The sequence below is a fragment of the Muntiacus reevesi genome, chromosome 6 (genome assembly GCF_963930625.1).
Source record: "Muntiacus reevesi chromosome 6, mMunRee1.1, whole genome shotgun sequence".
NCBI classification, from domain to species: domain Eukaryota; kingdom Metazoa; phylum Chordata; class Mammalia; order Artiodactyla; family Cervidae; genus Muntiacus; species Muntiacus reevesi.
In genome coordinates, this window is record NC_089254.1 from 38431283 (window position 1) to 38456183 (window position 24901).

The window sequence follows — 24901 nt, forward strand, 5'->3', positions numbered from 1 at the left end:
CAGCATCATGACAAGTATGTAGAATGAAGAGTCACTAAACAGATTCTAGTTGCTTGGGCTTTTCTCTAGTTGTGGAGAGCAGGGGCTACTTTTTAGTTGTAGTGTGCAGGAGTCTCACTGAGGGAGCTTCTTATTGCAGAGCGTGGGCTCTGGGGAGCACAGGCTCAGGAGCTGTGGCTCCTTGCGGGGTGTAAAGCACAGGCTCACAGATTGAGGCACACAGGCTCAGCTGCTCTGCAGCATGTGGAATCCTCCCGGACCAGGGATCGAATGCATGTCCTCTGTATTGCTAGGTGGGACCCCTATCCACTATACCACCAGCAAAGTCCTTTTTTTTTTTTTTTTAAACACTTGTCACCATCTATAATTCTGTGTACTCAAAATATTTAGTGTGTTTATTGTCTGTGTGAATCCCTCAACATCCTCAGACACTAGAATTTAAGCTCTATGAGAAAGGCATCTAATTTGATTTACTGCTGAATTGCTCATGTCTGGTACACACATAACAATTGTTAAATATATCAATTGCTGAATAAATGAATTCCTGAAATTCTAGAGGTAATATTTCACATTTGCAATTATTTGGAAAAAGGAGAATCGTGCATGTCCAAGATGGAAAAAAGACCCTTCAAACCCTGTATAGCTACTGAACACTCACTATTTAGTGTTTTCAATAAAAAAGTTTGTTTTCTATGTACTCTGTTGAGAGCCTGCAAACAGAAGAGAACCAGAGGGCATGGTCACTGCAGAATTTAAGTTCTGTGAGAAAGGCATCTAATTTGATTTACTGCTGAATCACTCATGCCTGGTACACACATAACAATTGTTAAATATATCAATTGCTGAATAAATGAATTCCTGCAATTCTAGAGGTAATATTTCACATTTGCAATCATTTGGGAAAAGGAGAATCGTGCATGTCTAAGATGGAACAAAGACCCTTCAAACCCTGTATATCTACTGATCACTCACTATTCTTAAGTGTTTTCAATAAACAAGTTTGTTTTCTATGCACTCTGTTGAGAGCCTGCAAACAGAAGAGAAGAACCAGAGGGCATGGTCACTGCAAAATATCCCAAACTAGTTAAAGAAGATGGACAAACTGATTGACTGCAGATTCCTCTTAGGAATTTCAAAAGTAATGAAGCATCTAACAGGAGGTAGTAGAAGTGAATCATAATGGAGAATGTACAGATGAGGTTCACTCTTAAAGGATGAGAATATGAGGAATAGTCAGCTATGGAAGAGCAAGCTATTCCTAATGAGGAAAAAAGCCCGAGTGAAAGCCAAGTTGGGATACTAGCATAAAATTTTGTGAAATTTGAACAAAATCTGTACTTTAATAATCTTGAGATACATTTGTTTTTTTAAAAACAGACTTTGGGACAGGAAGAGGCCCCTTAGGAAATAATTATCTCCTTTGTCATTTAGGCTTGTAATATCTTTGTTTCCAATAATCATCACATATAATTATATCCTAATCCATAGAAAAATAAAAGAAATTAACTTCAATGAATAAAAATACATATTCGCTTTACTTCCGAAGACAGAAGAGCTGCTTAATGCTGGTACTGTAAATTTCTTGCACCATCTGAATGTGCTAACTTGAAATAGCAACCTTTGCCCTACTCCCTCAAGACAGAAAGACTGCTCTCAAGGAGTCCCCAAAGACGTGAACTCTCAAAAGGCAAAACCATGCACAGGGCTCCCAGAAGCACATATTTGAGTACCATTAGTAAAAGAAGGGATAGTTTGTCTCAAATTTCATGGGAATATACAAAGATAAAGGTTATTGCTAAGGGAGCTAGGACTCAAAACACTCAGGGATCCAAAGCCTAAAGTCAACACCTCCTATAAGATATGGAAACAAAATAAAGAATAATACAGATGGCAGCCTGTTTTGACAATTTCCAGAAGGAGCTGAGCCACTGAAGCCACTATGGAAGTCAGCCAGAGGTCACAGTGTCAGGGGATATCCAGCTTGATGATTCTATGTGTGCTGCATGCTAAGTTGCTTCAGTCGTATCCGACTCTTTATGACCCCATGCACTATAGCCCACCAGGCTCCTCTGTTCATGGGATTCTCCAGGCAAGAAAACTGGAGTGGGTTGCCATTTCCCCTTCCAAGGGATCGTCCCAACCCAGGGGTTGAACACCCATCTTTTATGTCCCCTGCACTGGCAGGAAAGTTTACCTCTAGCACCACCTGTAAAGACCCAACTGTATAAGACTCAGTAATACTGGCAAAAGAGACCTCTCCAGAAATGTAGGTTGGAATCTCAATATTAAAAGCAAATGGGAAATAATCACAGGATATCTCAAGCTAGATGTTAAAACATAAATGTAAGACAGCAATTATTCAAAGACTAATATGCCAGTCTGAAGACTCAATAGAGAACCTGACCAAAAACAAGAAGAAGAAAACTCACCACATCACTCAAGCTTGTGGTCTGTCAGTGACTTTTAAAGCTGAGGACTCATTCTCTGTATTTTACCTCCTCAGTTGTCTTTATTGCACAGCCTGTTCCCACAGAAGACATTCCTGATCAGGTTGATGCTGTGATTTTTTTTTTAAAGGCAACAATGTTCTTAGAAGCTATTTTGCAAAGATTATTTGAAAAGACCACAATTCTCCAATACAATTCTCTTTCTTTCTCTGTGTGTGTGGGTTGTGCATGTAATGTGTGTATATCTGTGTGTGTGTGTGTATGTATATGTACAGCAATCTACCTTTTTTAGTTGGTCACTATGTAAAACTCTAATATGATAGGATACTTTGGCCACCTGATGCGAAGAGCTGACTCATTTGAAAAAACCCTGATGCTGGCGTGCTGTGGTTCACGGGGTTACAAAGAGTCAGACATGACTGAGCAACTGAACTGAACTGAATTGGACAGCTTTATGGTTCTTAAAGAAGGAACAAAACTTATGGCCACAAAGTTCCTAAAACAAAAACAACTAATTTGGTTCTCTTTTCCTGTAGTGATCTTTTATCAATTTTCCCTCACAACAGAGCAAGGTTTAATAACAGAAAGGGAGTATGCTGGTGTTATTTTTAAGGTTGATACAAAAAAAAAGAAAGAAAAGATGTACCTATTGGGCTAACAGTTGTAACTATAGATATGAACACTATTTCAGAGTAAAATTGGGCTTCACAGGTGGCACTAGTGGTAAAGAACCTGCCTGCCAATGCAGGCAGACGTAAGAGACGTGGGTTTGATCCCTGGGTTGGGAAGATCCCCTGGAGGAGGGCATGGCAACCCACTCCAGTATTCTTGCCTGGAGAATCCCACGGACAAAGGAGCCTGACAGGCTGCAGTCCATAGGGTTGCACAGAGTCGGACATGGCTGACGCGACATAGTACACACACAGACTAAAATTGGTCTTTTTGTTGATTTTTTGAGTCACTTTAAAATTTCAAGGGTGTTGAGACAGACCCATCATGACACTGAACCTTGGAAATATTCAACCATGCTGTCACCTCAACAGAGCACACACAAGAAAGGCCCCAGGTTTCTATCAATGTACTAACAAAAAATAATTTTTGAATATTTCCAATAGTTAGCACTATGTCAAATACAATGGAGGATACCTAAGCTAATAAAATGCTGTACTCACTCTAACAGAATTTACTATTTTATTTCCGTAATTTTCTTATGTCCAGAAAAGCATAGTGAGTGATAAGTGAAGCAACATGGATTAATAACTGTATTAACAACCACAGCTCATTAGTGAAGCTGAGTTCCAAGCACCCAAGGGAGAGGAATGAGAAGCCTTTGTCTTCTCTCTGGATCTCCCCAGGTTCCCTCCCCTAAATATAGATACACCTTGAATTTAATGTCAAGATTATTTTAGCGACTAATGAAAAAAATCATGTAGCAATCTCGTAAAGTTGAAGATAAAACATTCTGAGTCACACAACAAAGTAGAATTTTGTAATTGTATACAGTGCAGGAAATATACAATTATACTCCTTGAAGAGTTGGTCAGTTTTCATCAGTAGCCCACTTAGAAGTCTGGTAAATTTCATACCCTTTTAAAGCCACAGTATGTCCCCAGCCAAAAAATAGGGAGTAAATTTACTTGAATGCAGTTACAGGAAGTACCTTATCTATTCATAATTGCCATGGAACACATAAGAGTCTTCTATATTCAGGGTACTCTATATTCAATTTTGATGTAAAAACAAAAAGGAAAAGATTTTATTGTTTGTGTTCTTTTGCATTGCTGTTAGTGTGGATGGACTCGGTGTTCATGAACAAGTATAAATAAACCGGCCGGTGCAAATCTTGTTCCTTTGGGGCAGACCCTTTGCATTTTAAAAGCAACATCACATGCTTTGCATACCTACCTTTCCACATCTTTATACTATCATAACATGGCTTGTGCAGATGAAATCCAGAAAGTTTTGACTATGTTTATGTATTAACAGTCTAATATTTTTTTGTGAAAAAGTAAACAAAGCAGGACTATGTATTGAATTTGGTAGTCTATTTCCTTGTTCTATGAATATGCAAAAATGCACCTGTTCAGAGTTTGTCCACGACCCAACAAGAACAGCACTAACATGCGGATGGACTGACTGTATTCTAATATTTCCCGGTTAGGCACGTCCACAAATCCCAAAATGTGCACTGAGATTTGCCTGCTGCCACAGGCAGCCAACTCTGCTTAAAAGGAAAACATGACTATCAAAAGGAAAACTTGACCATCTAAGTGCTTTATGCTTCATATAAACAAACAAACAAAAAAAACTGTATAACAGAATCTCTGTTCCCAAACTCACAGATTGTTGAGAAGGACATGACGTCTGTTGGGGTAGCCGAAAGGTATGGAACATATTTAGGTATATTTACCGTTCTTACCTTTCAGGAAAAACCAAATGACCTATTGTTACAAAGAATATTCCTTTCTATTCCCTCAGTACCAAATCAATAAAAGTCCTTCCAGCACAACAGCTGTTCCTTAATGACCCCAAAGAGTTAATGCACTGCCTGAATCAAACACATTTCAGGGTCTACACCAAGCAGACCCTCAATTAATGGTGATGGATTGACTTTCTCACAAGCAGTAAAAGCTCAATTTATGGAAATTGATCCTATGAGACAAAAATAAATAATTTAAGAACACTGTGTGTTGAATTCTATGTTTGGCAACATAGCAATGTGTATAGATCTAAGAACTACGTGTGTTTTTTTTTAATGAAAAGGTTTTCTAGTTAGCTGACAGATACTAAGAGTATCTCAATCATTTTGAGTCATAATCTAAACATAGTGAAACTATAAATCTGGGTGATTCAATATAAATATCCTGATAGTGATATCATAGTGATTATGAAGAATCTGAAGACTCATACACCTAAAGATAAGACACAAGTTTGTTCGTTAGTAATCATAACTTTAAATCGTGCAATAAAGATTGCCTATTAGTGATAAACACTATTTGAATTGTCCATTTCAGATCATCTTTAATGTACAGATGTTCATAATTTTCTACCTTATTGTATGCTATCCTTTAAGGAAGATGAGCAGTTTGAAGGAGTGCCAGAGGTGACCACTTTGAAAGCATAATGAATTTTCTCTTTAGCTGCCACAGGACTGTGTGGTTCTACCGTTTGTCAGGTGACAGCATCTCCTTAGTCAAAGTAGAGTCTTAGAAAATGAGGGAATGTGCTGTTGGGTACTTCAGCAGAGCATTGCATCCTACGTCCAAACCAGAGCACCAGCTGCCCTCTGCATTCCAAAAAGTTTGAGCAAATAAACTGACAAGCATCCAACACTACAAGATGGGAAGTGGAATTAGTTCAGAGAGCAAGGAGTCAGCCAAAAGATCAAAAGAATTGGAGAAAAAACTTCAGGAAGATGCTGAGCGAGATGCAAGAACTGTAAAGTTGCTGTTATTAGGTAATATCCTTTTTTCCTTTTGCCTTTCAAACCCTGCTATTTTTTCAACTGCGATGTATTTACTTTTCTCAAACTTTAATTTCAAGGGTATTACCATATGGGAGATTTATTACGAAAATGTGTTTCGAAATTGATTTTATGTGTGCTCTGTAAACATTTACTTTTTTGCTTAGCATTTTATTGCATGTCTTTTATTAAGCAGAGAGATAAATATTTATTAGATGACTCAATTTCTCTATGTCAATGATCTTTTATTATTAAAAAACTCAAGGACATTTATTATTTCATTGTACTCTAATCATTTTCTCAATATCAACTTTTTAATATGGAAAAAATCCTTTAATTACATGTTACAAAGATTTATGTTGTTTGGAAATATTTTGTTTTGTATTAACACTAATATGTTATTTAATTACTTATACTGTTAAAACCAATTAGTCAAGTTATTTAGAGAGTAATGATAAAGTACTTCAAAATATACTAATAATATTATTCAGGCTTTTGAATACTGTCTGTATAATTGAAAAATACTCCATTTAAATCCTTAAAGGATATTTAAATATTCATTTAGGTCAGGAATTATGTCTCTTCTATTTTTTATTCCCTCAAAATTCAGCACACTATTTAACCACAACTATGAATTTAATAAATGTTCAATGAACTGAAAGAATGAATATAATTTATATATCATGCCTTTTTCTAAACATGTCACAGTCCCTAGAAGATAAATATGATTTTGGAATAAAATAAAGGCCTATGAAAAGAATATGAAAAAAGAACTTCAATTTAATCATGGTTATACACAAAAGCACTCCATTTTATTTCAGAAATGTGACTCTTTGACACACAAAAATATTCTCATTTGTGTCTGTGTGTTCTTTTACCATGTCTAATTTGCTCCCAGTGGCAAGAGTATCTCAGAAACCGACTATAAGTTTCCCAGCACTTGCTCTTCCAAGGAAAGGAAATGTTTTCCCTCTTTATGCCCAATTCCTGAGGCCTCACACCCACAGCACTTACAAGTGACTACCAAGAGAGGTTGGTAAGTTAGAAAGATGTAGAGGTCAGCTCTTATGAAACTACCAAATGCTACTTCCCTAATGCTCCAGAGTATTCTGAGACTTTGATCAAGAGTGTAAGTAATAAGTGGACATAGAGAAAACAAATAAAAGATGAGAGGGAACACCAAACATTCCAGCAAGTACATTCTGTGTCCCTCTTGTACTAAGAACCGTGGCACAAGACTAGTAACACAATACACAGAGAATCCCTATGTTTGAATAAAATTTCAAAAGAATAGATATTTTCAATATACAAATTATTTTTAGATTAAAGTGATGGGCTACATAAAGAGGAAAGGGTAATGTTATAGAAGATACGCAAAGAATTTTAGTGGTACTATTACATCTTTTAATATCCTAAGGCAATCACAATTGCATAAATTCATCTCCAGTGTTACCATACATTTGGATTCATTTGGTTCCAACAATATATCACTGGACTTCTTGGTCACATCTTATCTACACAGATGAATCAAATTCTCTGTAGCTTTCCCCATTCAGTGATATTTCAAACCCTTGACTAAGTTTTCCCTCTGGACTCTGTGAGTTTTGGGTGGTAGTTTAGTCACTGAGTCTTGTCCCACTCTTGTGACCCCATGGACTGTAGTCCACTAGGCTCCTCTACCCAGAGGATTTTCCAGGCAATAATACTGGAGTAGAATCTTGCTGAAACAGGGACTGAACCCTGGTCTCCTGCACTGCAGGCAGATTCTTTACCGACTGAGCCACCAAGAAAATCATATGAGTTCTCTATCTAACGATGAAGTTGTCAAAGTTCAAAACAATACAATCTTGTCATAACTGTTTTGATTCTCATGTTTTGAATTGAAAGCAAATTATCTAACCTATTATCTTTATATTTAGTTTAGCCTCGTTAATATATAAAGGGGCTTCCCTGGTGGCTTAGATGGTAAAGCGTCTGCCTGCAATGCGGGAGACCCGGGTTCGATGCCTGGGTTGGGAAGATCCCCTGGAGAAGGAAATGGCAACCCACTCCAGTACTCTTGCCTGGAAAATTCCGTGGACGGAGGAGCCTGGTAAGCCACGGGGTCGCAAAGAGTCGGACACGACTGAGCGACTACACTAATACATAGAAGCATTCAGTAGAACCAAAGTAAACCTTCCCACCCTCAAATCCCCTCACTAATGAAATCTAATTTCTCCCATCATTGAAACAATGATTCTCATTCATCAGTCTTGTCTGAACAACTGTTTTTAAGCAATGAGTGTATGTCCTGTGGGACCAACCAGGAGAGCCTTGGTAGAAATCAGAACTTGAGTCTAGCTCTACTTTTATAAAAACAGAAATCTTAAATTTATAGAAATCTGAAAAAAACGTTTTCAACAGAATTCATTATTGGTGTTGATCCTCATGTTATCCAGTGAATTTCGAGGTGCTCAAACACAACACAACTTTCCAAGTTAACACGTGCTGTGGAGTAGATGTACTATTTGGTATCACTGCATACAAGATTTCACTTAATTTGAAGAGCTATCTATATCAAAGTACACTTTACAACTAAAGGATCACCTTGAAGACTGACTCCCTTTTATTCTACCTTTCAGATATTCAGTAAAATTATGCAAGAGATGCCAAATCTGTTTCTATAGAAAAAAGCAGGCTTCTAGGAAACACTAGAGATGACATACATTCCTGGCTTATTTGATAAAACTGCTATCAAGACAATAATGCCATGGAACGTTTTTTTTTTTTTTAATTAGCCTGTAAAGGTGCCCTAGAAAGAGTGCATTTTAGTAAGAAAAAACAAATGCTAATGTATAAGCTGTTACTTTATTTTTTAATTTTAAATTAAAAAAAAAATCTTAATTTACAGATGTTTGATCACACTTCAATTCCATTCAAAAGAAATACCTGTCTTTTCATTGTGAGATCATTGTGGTTCATGTTTCTGTTTTTCCTATATCTCCTTTTGTTAAATTTATTATTTCAAATTTCAGTTCAAGTTTATTTATTTAACACATTACTTCTTTTTTTTGACTTTTACAAATTTTCATCACATGAGCTGGATAAATTCAGAGCTCCAAAGTATAGGGGAAAAATAGCTTTGTTTTTTCATCATATCTGAAACCTTGCCTCATTCATTCTACAATTTTCAGCTATGATAGTGTAATGAGCTTTTAGCCACTGATTTCCAGCACTGCCATGGACTACTCAATACTGGTGCTGTATTCCTTTAATTCTAAAACCATTTATTCTTTATTTTTCTATGTGCTATCTTGTAAACATCACAGTATCATTTTTAATGTATATGTGTATGTACATTAATTTTATGTAATCATCAAGTAATGCAATGTACATATATATATGTACATCCTTTTATGTCTATCAAGAGGAAAGAGGACATAAGATTCATGCTATATCAAAGTTCTTACGTGTATTCTGTTTAAATAGGTCTTTTTATTTTTAAAATCATTTCTATATATGAGTGGGAAAGGATGCAGAAAATGGGAGGTGTTACTCAGTCACTGGCTAGAGTACAAATTCATCAAGTGTAGAAGCTCTATTTTATATTTCTATTACACCAGTAGAGTCAATGCTTGTCTGTGGATATGATCACTTACACATGTTACAATTTAAACTTGCAAAGCATAATTAGAAAAAAAAAAAAAAAACAACTTCTTTCAGATAACCAGTGATATGAATCTTGAGAACAACATGTAGAAGTTGTTCCAGAGTAATGTTTCCAATTTTTAAAAATTAAAATCATTCTTTGTTATATTAATACATTTTGTTTAAAAATATTTTACAATATTTTATTTTTATAAAGATATCAATCTTTTGGGTGTACAAATATTTTTACTATTTGTACAAATATGTACAAATGTTTAAAATTGTTTTTCAGTAAAGTGGAAAGAAACAATCTACTTGGAGAGCTTCAAACTGTCTCTAAAGTAACTACTTGCACCATAGTCATCTGAAACCTTCAGAGGAAAAGTCAAATATTTACAGTTGTATTTATTAATAACTAATGGTATTTGGCAGCACCAAATAGCTCTCTACAGTGTCCCTTTTTTCTAATGGGCAAAAAGCACTTAGACAAACATTTTGCAAGTATTTGTTTGTTTTAGATTAATTTATATCTAATAATCGGGACACATTAACAGACTCATAAGTCCCTCACATGAAAGCTATAAACTATTCATTAAGGCATTCCATATTTAGCCAACTTATGGTATTTGTTAATGAGATTAAATACACTGTCTTTCTGAGAATAGCTCTCATTAACTGTAATATAACAGAACATCTCATGTTATATCACAGAGCATTTTTATATTCATTTGGTACATTCAAACCTTAATTATTGATTTAAGAGCAATACTGTACTTTAAAAAATATTCAGATAAGCAACATGAGTTAACACAATTTATTTACCCCTCCATTAATTAAAAAGGAAAGAGAGTAGTGAAACATTTGATGGTATAAAGTCTCCATGATAAATTTTACACAAAATATACTTTCAGTTAAGATTTAACACTCAAATTCAGAATCCATATCATTTAACTTTCCTACAAATACATCAATGTAGAATTTGCCTCTAAGGAAGTGGGATTCAAGCTGAAACTGAAGGTAAATCTCATCAAGATATAAAAATATTCATTCTGTGTATTAGACTCTGAGGCTAATAAACTAGAGTCAGTTCAGTCGCTTAGTCATTTCTGACTGTTTGCAACCCCATGGACTACAGCACGCCAGCCTTCCCTGTCCATTACTGAATTGTGGCGCTCACTCAAACTCATGTCCATTGAGTCAGAGATGACATCTAACCATCTCATCCTCTGTTGTCCCCTGCTCCTCCCAAATTCAATCTTTCCCAGCATCAGGGTCTTTTCCAATAAGTCAGTTCTTCAACTCAGGTGGCCAAATACTGGAGTTTCAGCTTCAATGAATATTCAGGACTGCAATGAATATTCAGGACTGATTTCCTTTAGGATGGACTGGTTGGATCTCCTAGCAGTCCAAAGGACTCTCAAGAGTCTTCTCCAACACCACAGTTCAAAAAAGCATCAATTTTTCAACACTCAGTTTTTTTATAGTCCAGCTCTCACATCCATGCATGACTACTGGAAAAACCACAGCTTTGACTAGTCAGACCTTTGCTTGCAAAGTAATGTCTTTACTTTTCAGTATGCTGTCTAGGTTGGTCATAGCTTTTCTTCCAAGGAGCAAGCATCTTTTCATTTCATGGCTGCAGTCACCATCTGCAGTGATTTTGGAGCTGAAGAAAAGAAAGTCTATCACTGTGTCCATTGTTTCCTCATCTATTTGCCATGAAGTGATGGGACCAGATGCCATAATCTTAATTTTTTAAATGTTGAGTTCTAATCCAACTTTTTCACTCTCTTCTTTCACTTTCACTAAGAGGCTCTTTAGTTCTTCTTCACTTTCTGCCATAAGTGTGGTGTCATCTGCATATCTGATGTTATTGATATTTTTCCTGGAAATGTTGATTCCAGCTTGTGCTTCATCCAGCCTGGCATTCCGCATGATGTACTTTGCACATAAGTTAATTAAACAGGGTGACAATATACAGCCTTGATGTACTCCTTTCCCGATTTGGACCCAGTCTGTTGTTCCATGTCCATTTCTAACTGTTGCTTCTTGTCTTGCATACAGATATCTTAGGAGGCAGGTCAGGTGGTCTGGTGTTCCTGTCTCTTTAAGAATTGTCCACAGTTTATTGTGATCCACTTAGTCAAAGGCTTTGGCGTAGACAATAGAGCAAAAGTAGATGTTTTTCTGGAACTCTCTTGCTTTTTCAATGATCCAAACGATGTTGGCAATTTGATCTCTGGTTCCTCTGCCTTTTCTACATCCAGCTTGAACATCTGGAATATTCTACAGTACAATTCACGTACTGTAGAAGCCTGGAATGGAGAATTTTGAGCCTTACTTTGCTAAGTGTGTGAGATGCATGCAACTGTGCTGTAGTTTGAGCCTTCTTTGACATTGCCTTTCCTTGGGATTTGAATGAAAACTGACCTTTTCCAGTCCTGTGGCCACTGCTGAGTTTTCCAAATTTGCTGGCATAATGAGTGCAGCACTTTAACAGCGTCATCTTTTACAATTTGAAATATCTCAACTGAAATTCCATCACATCCACTAGCTTTCTTGGAGTGATGCTTCTTAAGGCTCACTTGATTTTATATTCCGGGATGTCAGACTCTAGGTGAGTGATCACACAATCATGGTTATCTGGGTCATGAAGATCTTTTTTGTATAGTTCTTCAGTGTATTCTTGCCACTGCTACTTAATATCTTCTGCTTCTGTTAAGTCCATACCATTTCTGTCCTTTATTGTGCCCATCTTTCATGAAATGTTCCCTTGGTATAAAGATTTTCTTGAGGAAATCTCTGGTCTTTCCTATTCTCTTGTTTTCCTCTATTTCTTTGCATTGATCACTGAGGAAGGCTTTCTTATCTCTCCTTGCTATTCTTTGGAACTCTGCATTAAAATTGGTATATCTTTCATTTTCTCCTTTGCCTTTATCTTCACTTCTTTCCACAGCTATTTGAAAGGCCTCCTCAGGCAACTATTTTGCATTTTTGCACGTTTTTTCCCCCCCTTGGGGATGGTCCTGATCACTGCCTCCTGTACAATGTCACAAACCTCTGTCAATAGTTCTTTATTAACTCTGCCTATCAGATCTAATGTCTTGAATCTATTTGTCACTTCTTTAGTATAGTCATAAGGGATTTGATTTAGGTCATAACTGAATGGTCTAGTGGTTTCCCCTACTTTCTGCAATTTAAGTCTGAATTTGGCAATAAGGAGTTCATGATCTGAGCCACAGTCAGCTTCTGGTCTTGTGTTTGCTGATTGTATAGAGCTTCTCCATCTTTGGCTGCAAAGAATATAATCTTTGACCCATGCTGTGTAGCACCACCCAGACGGATGGATCATGGTGGAGAGTTCTGACAAAACTTATTCCACTGAAGAAGGGAATGGCAAACCACTTCAGTATTCTTGCCTTAAAAACCCAATGAACAGTATAAAAAGTCAAAAATATATGACACTGAAAGATAAACACCCCAGGTTGGTAGGTGCCCAATATGCTACTGGAGATCAGTGGAGAAATTACCCCAGAAAGAATGAAGAGATCGAGCCAAAGCAAAAACAAAATCTAATTGTGGATGTGGCTGGTGATGGAAGCAAGGTCTGATGCTGTAAAGAGCAATATCGCCTAGGAACCTAGAATGTTAGGTCCATGAATCAAGGCAAATTGGAAGTGGTCAAACAGGAGATGGCAAGATTGAACATCGAAACTTTAGGAATCAGTGAACTAAAATGGACTGGAATGGGTGAATTTACCTCAGATGACCATTATATCTACTACTGTGGGCAAGAATCCCTTAGAAGAAATGGAGTAGCCCTCATAGTCAACAAAAAGTCCAAAGTTCAGTACTTGGATTCAATCTCAAAAACAGTAGAATGATCTCTTTTCTTTTCCAAGGCAAACCATTCAACATCACAGTAATCCAAGTCTATGCCCCAACCAGTAATGTTGAAGAGGCTGAAGTTGAACGGTTTTATGAAGCCCTACAAAACTTTCTAGAACTAACACCCAAACGAGATGTCCTTTTCATTATAGGGGACTAGAATGCAAAAGTAGGATGCCTAGAGATACCTGGAGTAACAGGCTTATTTGGCCTTGGAGTTCAAAATGAAGCAGGGAAAAGGCTAACAGAGTTTTGCCAAGGGAACACACTGGTCATAGTAAACACACTCTTTCAACAACACAAGAGGAGACTCTACACATGGACGTTACCAGATGGTCAACAAACTAGAACTCAAAAGTTTAATTCCTTCTTCAATATTTTATATTCAAATATAATTTGCTACTTAGAAATGTTTTCCTTTTAAGATATCTACAAATTTCACTCCCTGACCATCATATGATTCTTTACCATCTCACACTTTTTCACACTTACTGAATTCTATCTTTGATTTCACACTGTTTACCTTCAAAGTTGACCATTTTACCTGTGTCCCTCAATATTCTTTACCCTAATCCTCTATCTTAATTGATATTCACAACCTCAAACCTGGATAACTCTCAAAGTTCCTACTTATTATTGTTCTAATAACACAGTTCCCAACTGATTTCTTCCAAAGTAACATTATATAACATGTTTTCAGCCCTCACTGTTGATCCTGGTCCCATGTAAACACCTAATTTCCTTCATTCCCAGGTGCTGTAGATTAAAATGATGTATCACTCTCAGTTTCCTGGTTGACAATTTCCTGTTTTTAACTTTCAGTTCAGTTCAGTCACTCAGTCATGTCTGACTCTTTGTGACCCCCATGGACAGCAGCATGCCAGGCCTCCCTGTCCATCACCAACTCCCAGAGCTTGCTCAAACTCATGTCTATTGAGTCGGTGATGCCATCCAATCATCTCATCCTCTGTAGTCCCCTTCTCCTCCCAACTTCAATCTTTCCCAGCATCAGGGTCTTTTCAAATGAGTCAGTTTCGCATCAGGTGGCCTAAGTATTGGAGTTTCAGCTTCAGCGTCAGTCCTTCCAATGAATGTTCAGAACTGATTTCTTTTAGGATGGACTGGTTGGATCTCCTTGCAGTCTAAGGGACTCTCAAGAGTCTTCTCCAACACCACAGTTCAAAAGCATCAATTCTTCAGCACTCAACTTTCTTTATAGTCTAACTCTCACAGCCATACATGACTACTGGAAAAACCATAGCTTTGACTAGAGGGACCTTTGCTGGCAAAGCAATGTCTCTGCTTTTTAATATGTTATCAAGGTTGGTCATAGCTTTTCTTCCAAGGAGCAAACATCTTTTAATTTCATGGCTGCAGTCACCATCTGCAGTGATTTTGGAGCCCAAGAAAATCAAGTCCGTCACTGTTTGCATTGTTTCCCCAACTATTTGCCGTGAAGTGATGGGACTGGATGCTGTGATCTTAGTTTTTTGAATGTTGAACTTTAAGCCAACTTTTTCACTCTCCTCTTTCACTTTCATCAAGAGGATCTTTATTTCTTCACTTTCTGCTGTAAGAGTACTGTCATCTGCATATCTGATGTTATTGATATTTCTTCCAGCAATCTTGATTCCAGCTTGTGCTTCATCCAGCCTGGCGTTTTGCATGATGTACTGTACATATAAGTTAAATAAGCAGGGTGACAATATACAGCCTTGGCGTGCCCCTTTCCCGTTTTGGAACCCGTCTGTTTTTCCATGTCCGGTTCTAACTGTTGCTTCTTGACCTTCCTACAGAGTCTCAAGAGGCAGGTCAGGTGCTCTGGTATTTCCATATCTTGAAGTATTTTCCACAGTTTTTGTGATCCACACAGTCAAAGGCTTTGGCACCATCAATAGAGCAGAAGTAGATGATTTCCTGGAACTCTCTTGCTTTTTCGATGATCCAACGGATGTTGGCAATTTGATCTCTGGTTTCTCTGCCTTTGTAAACCCAGCTTAAGCATCTGGAATTTCACGGTTCACAAACTGCTGAAGCCTGGGTTGGAGAATTTTGAGCCTTACTTGCTAGCCTGTGAGATGAGTGCAAATGTGTGGTAGTTTGAGCATTCTTTGGCATTGCCTTTCTTTGGGATTGGAATAAAAACTGACCTCAAATCCTGTGGCCACTGCTGAGTTTTCCAAATTAGCTTGCATATTGCATGCAGCACTGTAATAGCATCATTTTTTACAATTTGAAAGAGCTCAACTGGAATTCCACCTCCTCCCTTAGCTTTTTTTGTAATGATGCTTCCTTTTTTTTTTTTAAACAGAGCATTTTATTTTATTTTTATTTATTTAATTTTTTATTTTTTTTACTTTACAATATTGTATTGGTTTTGCCATACATTGATATGAATCTGCCATGGGTGTACATGTGTTCCCCATCCTGAACACCACCCCCCACCTCCCTCCCCATCCCATCCTTCTGGGTCATCCCAGTGCGCCAGCCTCGACCACCCTGTATCATGCATCGAACCTGGACTGGCGATTCATTTCACATATGATATATTACATGTTTCAATGTCATTCTCCTGTATCATCCTGCCCTCACCCTCTCCCACTGAGTCCAAAAGACTGTTCAATACATCTGTGTCTCTTTTGTTGTCTCGCATATAGGGTTGTCGTTACCATCTTTCTAAATTCCACATATATGCATTCGTATACTGTATTGGTGTTTTTCTTTCTGGCTTACTTCACTCTGTATAATAGGCTCCAGTTTCATCCACCTCATTACAACTGATTCAAATGTATTCTTTTTAATGGCTGAGTAATATTCCATTGTGTATATGTACCACAGCTTCCTTATCCATTCATCTGCTGATGGGCATCTAGGTTGCTTCCATGCCCTGGCTATTATAAACAGTGCTGTGATGAACATTGTGGTACACATGTCTCTTTCAGTTCTGGTTTCCTCACTGTGTATGTACAGCAGTGGGATTGCTGGGTCATATGGCAGTTCTCTTTCCTGTTTTTTAAGGAATCTCCACACTGTTCTCCATAGTGGCTGTACTAGTTTGCATTTCCACCAACAGTGTAAGAAGGTTCCGTTTTCTCCACACCCTCTCCAGCAGTTATTGCTTGTAGAATTTTGGATAGTAGTCATTCTGATTGGCATGAAATGATACCTCATTGTGGTTTTGATTTGCATTTCTCTGATAATGAGTGATGTTGAGTATCTTTTCATGAGTTTGTTAGCCAGCTGTATGTCTTCTTTGGAGAAATGTTTGTTTAGTTCTTTGGCCCATTTTTTGATTGGGTTATTTATTTTTCTGGAATTGAGATGCAGGAGTTGCTTGTATATTTTTGAGATTAATTCTTTGCCTGTTGCTTCATTTGCTATTATTTTCTCCCATTCTGAAGGCTGTCTTTTCACCTTGCTTATAGTTTTCTTTTTTGTGCAGAAGCTTTTAATTTTAATTAGGTCCCATTTGTTAATTTTTGCTTTTATTTCCAATATTCTTGGAGGTGGGTCATAGAGGATTCTGCTGTGATTCATGCTGGAGAGTGTTTTGCCTATGTTCTCCTCTAGAAGTTTTATAGTTTCTGGTCTTACATTTAGATCTTTAATCCATTTTGAGTTTATTTTTGTGTATTGTGTTAGAAAGTGTTTTAGTTTCATTCTTTTACAAGTGGATGACCAGTTCCCCCAGCACCACTTGTTAAAGAGGTTGTCTTTTCTCCACTGTATACTCTTGCCTCCTTTGTCAAAGATAAGTTGTCCATAAGTGCGTGGATTTCTCTCTGGACTTTCTATGTTATTCCATTGATCTTTATTTCTGTTTTTGTGCCAGTACCATCCTGTCTTTGATGACTGTGGCTTTGTTGTAGAGACTGAAGTCAGGTAGGTTGATTCCTCCAGTTCCATTCTTCAAGATTGCTTTGGCTTTTGTATTTCCATACAAATTGTGAAATTATTTGTTCTAGTTCTATGAAAAATACCGTTGGTAGCCTGATAGCGATTGCATTGAATCTATAGATTACTTTGGGTAGTATACTCATTTTCACTATATTGATTCTTCTGATCCCTGAACATGGTATATTTCTCCATCTGTTTGTGTCCTCTTTGATTTCTTTCACCAGTGTTTTATTTTCTATATATAGGTCTTTGGTTTCTTTAGGTAGATATATTCCTAAGTATTTTATTTTTTTCATTGCAATGGTGAATGGAATTGTTTCCTTAATTCCTCTTCCTGTTTTTTCATTGTTAGTGTATAGGAATGCAAGGGATTTCTGTGTGTTCATTTTATATCCTGCAACTTTACTGTATTCATTGATTAGCTCTAGTAATTTTCTGGTAAAGTCTTTAGGGTTTTCTATGTAGAGGATCATGTCATCTGCAAACAGTGAGAGTTTTACTTCTTCTTTCCCAGTGTATTCCTTTTATTTCTTTTTCTTCTCTGACTGCTGTGGCCAAAACTTCCAAAACTTTGTTGAATAGTAGTGGTGAGGGTGGGCACCCTTGTCTTGTTCCTGACTTTAGGGGAAATGCTTTCAATTTTTCACCATTGTGGATAATGTTTGTTGTGGGTTTGTCATATATAGCTTTTATTATGTTGATGTATGTTCCTTCTATTCCTGCTTTCTGGAGGATTTTTTTTTTTATCATAAATGGATGCTGAATTGTGTCAAAGGCTTTTTCTTCATTTATTGAGATAATCATGTTGTTTTCATTTTTCAATTTGTTAATGTGGTGTATTGCACTGATTGATTTGTGGATATTGAAGAATCCTTGCATCCCTGGGATAAAGCCCACTTGGTCATGATGTATGACCTTTTTAATATGTTGTTGGATTCTGTTTGCTAGAATTTTGTTAAGGATTTTTGCATCTATGTTTATCAGTGATATTGCCTGTAGTTTTCTTTATTTGTGGCATCTTTGTCAGGTTTTGGTATTAGGGTGATGGTGGCCTCATAGAATGAGTTTGGAAGTCTACCTTCCTCTGCAATTTTCTGGAAGAGTTTGAGTAGGATAGGTATTAGTTCTTCTCTAAATTTTTGGTAGAATTCAGCTGTGAAGCCATCTGGTCCTGGGCTTTTGATTGTTGGAAGATTTCTGATTACAGTTTCAATTTCCATGCTTGTGATGGGTCTGTTAAGATTTTCTATTTCTTCCTGGTTCAGTTTTGGAAAGTTGTACTTTTCAAAGAATTTGTCCATTTCTTCCAAGTTGTCCATTTTATTGGCATATAGTTGCTGATAATGGTCTCTTATGATCCTTTGTATTTCTGTGTTGTCTGTTGTGATCTTCCCATTTTCATTTCTAATTTTGTTGATTTGATTTTTCTCCATTTGTTTCTTGGTGAATCTGGCTAATGGTTTGTCAATTTTATTCATCTTCTCAAAGAATCAGCTTTTGGCTTTGTTGATTTTTGCTATGGTCTCTTTTGTTTCTTTTGCATTTATTTCCACCCTAATTTTTAAGATTTCTTTCCTTCTACTAACGCTGGGGTTCTTAATTTCTTCCTTCTCTAGTTGCTTTAGGTGTAGAATTAGGTTATTTATTTGACTTTTTTCTTATTTCTTGAGGTAAGCCTGTATTGCTATGAATCTTCCCCTTAGCACTGCTTTTACAGTGTCCCAAAGCTTTTGTGTTGTTGTTTTTTCATTTTCATTCATTTTTATGTATATTTTGATTTCTTTTTTGATTTGTTCTGTAATTTGTTGGTTATTCAGCAGCGTATTGTTCAGTCTCCATATGTTGGAATTTTTAATAGTTTTTCTCCTGAAATTGACAACTAATCTTACTGCATTGTGGTCAGAAAAGATGCTAGGAATGATTTCAATTTTTTTGCATTTACCAACACTAGATTTATGGCCCAGAATGTGATCTATCCTGGAGAAGGTTCTGTGTGTGCTTGAGAAAAAGGTGAAATTCATTGTTTTGGGGTGAAATGTCCTATAGATATCAACTAGGTCTAACTGGTCTATTGTATCATTTAAAGTTTGTGTTTCCTTGTTAATTTTCTGTTTAGTTGATCTAGCCATAGGTGTGAGTGATGCTTCCTAAGGCCCACTTGACCTCTCATTCCAGGATGTCTGGCTCTAGGTGAGTGATCACACCACACTGTGTTATTACCACCTCTTCTTAATATCTTCTGCTTCTGTTTGGTCCATATCATTTCTGTCTTTTATCGTGCCCATCTTTGCACGAAATTTTCCCTTGGTGTGTCTAATTTTCTTGAAGAGATCTCTAGTGTTTCCCATTCTATTGTTTTCCTCTATTTCTTAGCATTAATCACCGAGGAAGGCTGTCTTATCTCTCCTTGCTATTCTTTGGAACTCTGCATTTAAATGGGAGTTTTTATCTTTAGCCAGGCTAATAATTATTTTACTTATTTGTAGTTTTCTACTAAAATATTCCAATAGGCAGCTATTTCTACATTTCCAACATCACTGTTATCTACAGTCTCCTCTCCTTCCACCTCACCCTAGATGACCACTGCTCATAAGACAGTCATCAAACATCATCTCCAAACTCACTAAGCTTTCCTTCACTCTCTTCCACTTTAACTAGCTTTAAGGAATTGTGGCATTCCATTCTCATTTAAGCCTAACTTCAGCCTTTGTGCTATAAATTGTATCCCCTTCTAAATTTTAAGAATTTTGCTTTATGAATTATCCCCTTAGTCACTTTCAAACTTCTTCTCTGCTAGCTCCTTCCTCTTGGCGTATAATGATATTTCTTCCTAGTCACCTAGAGATTTTTCTTCAATTCTATAAAGCTCATTTGATTCACCTTATATAGTTATCTTTTAAAATGTTTTTATATTGAAATACTTCTCAAACTAGTCTATGGTCACTGCTTCTATTGTTATACTGTTTTCATTCTCTTCAGTTAATTGAGATCTAACTTGTATATTCATTCTCCTCTTTACCAAAAAATGATCTCTCACAGATCCCTGATAATCTGCAATTCACAAAACTGAGGCCTCAATAACTGAATCTTTCTTAACTCCTGTTACACTGCAATACTTTCTAGTTTTTTTATATCCCTCTACTCCTCACTTCATTCAAGCTTGCTTCTTTTTTTCTCCATTTATAAGTGGGTTCACTCACCAAAATTTGTCCTTGAGTCTTTGTGTTTTTCAGTCTGTATTGTATCAGGGACCTCATATCAGGACGTAGCTGTCACTTCTAGAAGAATGACTCTAACGTCCTTTCTTTTGCCTAATTTCTGGATCCATATCTGTGTCAACAACAAATTAGCAGTTGCCATGATTACTTGCCATCTACCTCTGCAAGAATTAGATCATGTGCTGCTATATCTGCTGATCTTCAACATCCCTTTAGAGAAGTTCAGGGTAGAAAACAGAAATGAGGCACTCTGTCCTTTAGGAAAAACTGTCAAAACAGGTCTTCAGATAGATGTTTTTGGGAACCAATTTTATAAGCTCAATTCTTGTATTTCCTTATATCTAGAAAAGCACTAAAAGCACTAACATCTACTCCTCATGACTAGGTGTAACCTTCATGACACCAGAACAAACTTTTTACAAAAAATGTGTGCTTGATTGCATGTACTCCTCCTTCTCCAAAATTACATACATAATGACTCTCCCCCTACCTCTTTGGAGCAGTTTCTCAAAGCTATTCGAAATGTTACCTTCTGGGCAATAGGCTTCATTTTTCCCCCAAATAAAACTTAACTCAAACTCTCACATTGCACCTTTTTTTTTTTTAGTCAACAACTGTTTTTTTTATCAGTGATCTGATTACACTTTCCGGCACCTAATAGTCATTCTCCAAGTTTATCTTGCTGTCCATTCATCCTCAAGTTTCATCTTTTTAATGAGGCCCTTCGTTATATTCTTTTCCTTTATATTCACTCTAGTATTTCAATCTTCTTTAATTCCTTTCTTTGTAATCATTCTCTATTCACTGTCCAAAGGTCAATCTTTGTTACAAAGCTTAGTTTTAACCTTATCTCTGATAGAATGGGTCTCATGTTTCTCTTTTATTACACTACTTCTGTTATGACTTTCAATCTACAAGAAAATGCTATGAAATAGTATTTTCATTATATAGCGAAGAAAATGAGAATTTACTGAGGTAATTCAATTTCTAAGATCACATATTAGCTTACAGGAGAACAAAGGGTTTAATTTTTATCTCTGTCATTTTTAAATTAGTATCTGCATTCTAAGTTCTAAGAAAACAGTGAATATGTCTGCTTTTGTCCTTCACTGGAATCCTAGCACAGAAAAGCATGCATGCATAGTGCATGGAAGAATGACAGAATTGGGAACCTAAAACATTTCTGTAGGTTGGTCATGGTGACTAAAGCATAGATATACATTTGGCATTTGCAAAGAACTGGAAAAAAAACCACATATGTCATATGATAAGGTGTTTGTCTTTTAAGTCAGCGAAGATTTTAATAGATTTTTAGAAATGTAAATGAGAATAATAACACTTGGTTTTTTTTTTTTTTTTTTTTTGTCTAAGACTATCCAAACTATGCTATAAGACAAAGTCTTTATGCGGGTGCTTGAGGTAGGTAGGCCAATTAGGAAATTGTCACTACTCTGCAAACACTTGATGAGATTGTAAATTAAGGCAGAAATTACAAGCTTGAAAGTGAGATTTGAGGGACCTTATGAGACAAAATAATAGAACTTGGTGACTTGACTGCCTGTGGCTATTAATTCAGAGGAATGATTAAGGGCAGAATAAGGAATAGTGATTATTTTATTCACCAGTATGTGAAATAAAGGACAAAGTTTAGGTTGGGACAAAACAAAAAGAGTAGTCATTTGAGACATTCAAATTTGTGTTGTTTGGAGACCAAGTGGAGATATCTATTAAACAGATGAATATATGGGTCCAGAAATCAGGAGGGGTAACTCAAGTGAGAGCTGTTAATTTGATGTATTCAATTCCTGTTCTCCTTTCCCCAGATATATAGTATATAAAGGCCAACTGTATAGTTAACCAAAGTCTTAGTTTGAAGCATTAATTCATACAAAATGTGTAACTGTTCCCCAACTAAGGAACACTTAGATAAATTCTATCAATCCACCTTTCTATCATGTACATTTCTATCTAAAGCAAGTTTGTGTGGGAAATGTCACATAATTATATAGTACATTGTTTTACCCGCCCCCCTTTTTTAGCCTAAGAAGTACACTAAAAAGATAAGAAAAGAAAGAAAGTGAAGTCGCTCAGTTGTGTCCAACTCTTTGCAACCCCATGGACTGCAGCCTACCAGGTTCCTCCATCCATGGGATTTTCCAGGCAAGAGTACTGGAGTGGGTTGCCATTTCCTTCTCCAGGGGATCTTCCCGACCCAGGGATTGAACCCAGGTCTGCCGCAATATATGCAGACGCTTTACCATCTGAGCCACCAGAAGGATTTTGAAGTTAAAATACTTCAAAATCCTACAAGGCATATATATATATATATATTTTAAAATATATATATTTATAAATATTTATTTATATATAAATATTTAATATTTAAAACATTATATATAAGTTTAAAACATTATATATAATGTTTTAAATATTATCAACTATTTTAAAACAAGTATAAAACTGGAAGTATTTAAATAAATTTTCATTAGGAAGTAAAGAGTACATAACCACAACATTCTCACAAATGAAATATGCTTGTTTGGCTGATGACTTTTTACAGTTTCAGAATGTTCATCATTACTACATCATAGAGATAGGTGCTTGACATAACACTAATAATTGAAATATATCTGACACCATATGACTACTAATGTGATTCACTACTAAAACCCCCACAAAATTACTTATATTTATGCTAAGATATTTACACCACACTGGACCTAATCATCAGACAAATACAGAATATTGGACATTATATAATAAACTGTCCTAGACTTTAGAAAAATGTCAGTCATGAAAACAAAATAATAACAGCAGTATAACATGGGAAACATTCTAAATTAAGAGTTGAAATAGCATAATATACAAAGGAAATGTGTAAGACTTGATTGGATCCTGGATCCAAGAAATATAAAATGTCTGAAAAACATTTTGGAACAACCAAATAAATATGAATATGGAGTATATTTTATATAACATTTTGGATTTGTATAGATATTCTTAAGCATGAAAATAGTGTGATTTTCTGGGACAATAACCTATTCTTAGAAGATGCATTCTGAAATATTTACGGGTGAAGTGTGTGATTGCTTTCAAGAGGTTCAGCAAAACAAAGCATAAATATAAAGACAGATATACTTGTATACATGTATATATGTGTGTGTGTGAATTTATATATATGAAACATACAAAGGACAAAGTGCTAATAATTGGTAAGGTGAAGGGTAAAATATAGGTATCTAATGTACTATTTTCTCAAAATTCCATAGTTTATAAGATTATTAAAATTAAAAGTTTGGGGAAAATAGTGTACATTGGGGTATTATTTTTCTGATAAAATAGGTAAATATATCTGCAAAATCATCCATATTATTTTACAAATGAATTCTTTCAAATACTTCATGAGTAGATCACTTTAAAATCATAAAAGCTTTTTAAGGAAATCCTTCTCAATAGATTATCTGACAAACTTATCAACAAAATTTGACAAAAACAGGCCAAATCCTTCATGAATGCAGATCCAAACACCAAACCAAAACATCACCAAATTGATTCCAACAATGTAAAAATGTATATTAAAGGGAAAAAGCCAGAGGTAAGAGAGAACTCAAGAATGACTTGTTGAAATACTATTGGAACATTAATATTATTCACATTATCAGAGGAGAAAGAACATCATGATTATGACAGGAGATGCACACACATGTGCATGAACACACACATACACACTAAACCAACTTATTTTATATATTTTTGATAAAAACTTTTATCACACTAGAAATAGAAGGCAATTCCCTTAACAAAATAAAGAGTATGTACAAAAACCTGTAGTAATGGTCACACTTAATAGGGAATATTTAGCATCATTAACTACAGGTAGTGAACAAAGACTTATGATGATGAATGGACAGTTTCCTGTCTTTGACCTTCTCCTCGTCAATACTCTCATCAGGGATTTGGGTGAAAGTGGATAAGGCAAAATTTCCCACTTGAGTAAGATTCAGAATTTGGAAGGATAGAGTTTCAGGTAAAGTCAGTATTCCAAGTGATCTAAACTAGCAGAAATGTTTGGCCCAAATGAACAGAATTTAGCAGATATCTTTAACTGAGGTTCAAAATCAGCTATACACATGTAGTATACCCATATAGTTTGTGGGAAAATCAGTTTGCTAAGTGATGATGTAAAAAAAAGTAGAAACAAATTAATTGCTAAGCTCAATATAGGTTAAAAACGTACAGCTACAAAAAAAAAAAAATAGAAGAAGAAAAGAGGTAAACTAATCATAGTGTCTATTAAGAAAAGTGTTCTATTTAGAAATAAGCACTAGGCTTGAGGCAGATCTATTTTGCACCCCTATCTT

At 36.0% G+C, this 24901-nt stretch overlaps 2 protein-coding genes across 2 annotated transcripts in view; one reads left to right on the forward strand and one right to left on the reverse strand.

The window, feature by feature from the left end:
- LOC136170448 (platelet glycoprotein 4) overlaps positions 1 to 24901 on the reverse strand; it is a 208676-nt gene that overhangs the window by 172284 nt on the left and 11491 nt on the right. The window lies entirely within an intron of this gene.
- The window catches only part of GNAT3 (G protein subunit alpha transducin 3), a 56521-nt gene continuing 37406 nt past the window's right edge, over positions 5787 to 24901 (forward strand). Inside the window, exon 1 of the mRNA XM_065938628.1 lies at positions 5787 to 5904. Coding sequence (XP_065794700.1) covers positions 5787 to 5904 — 118 coding nt within the window. The remainder of the gene's footprint in view (positions 5905 to 24901) is intronic.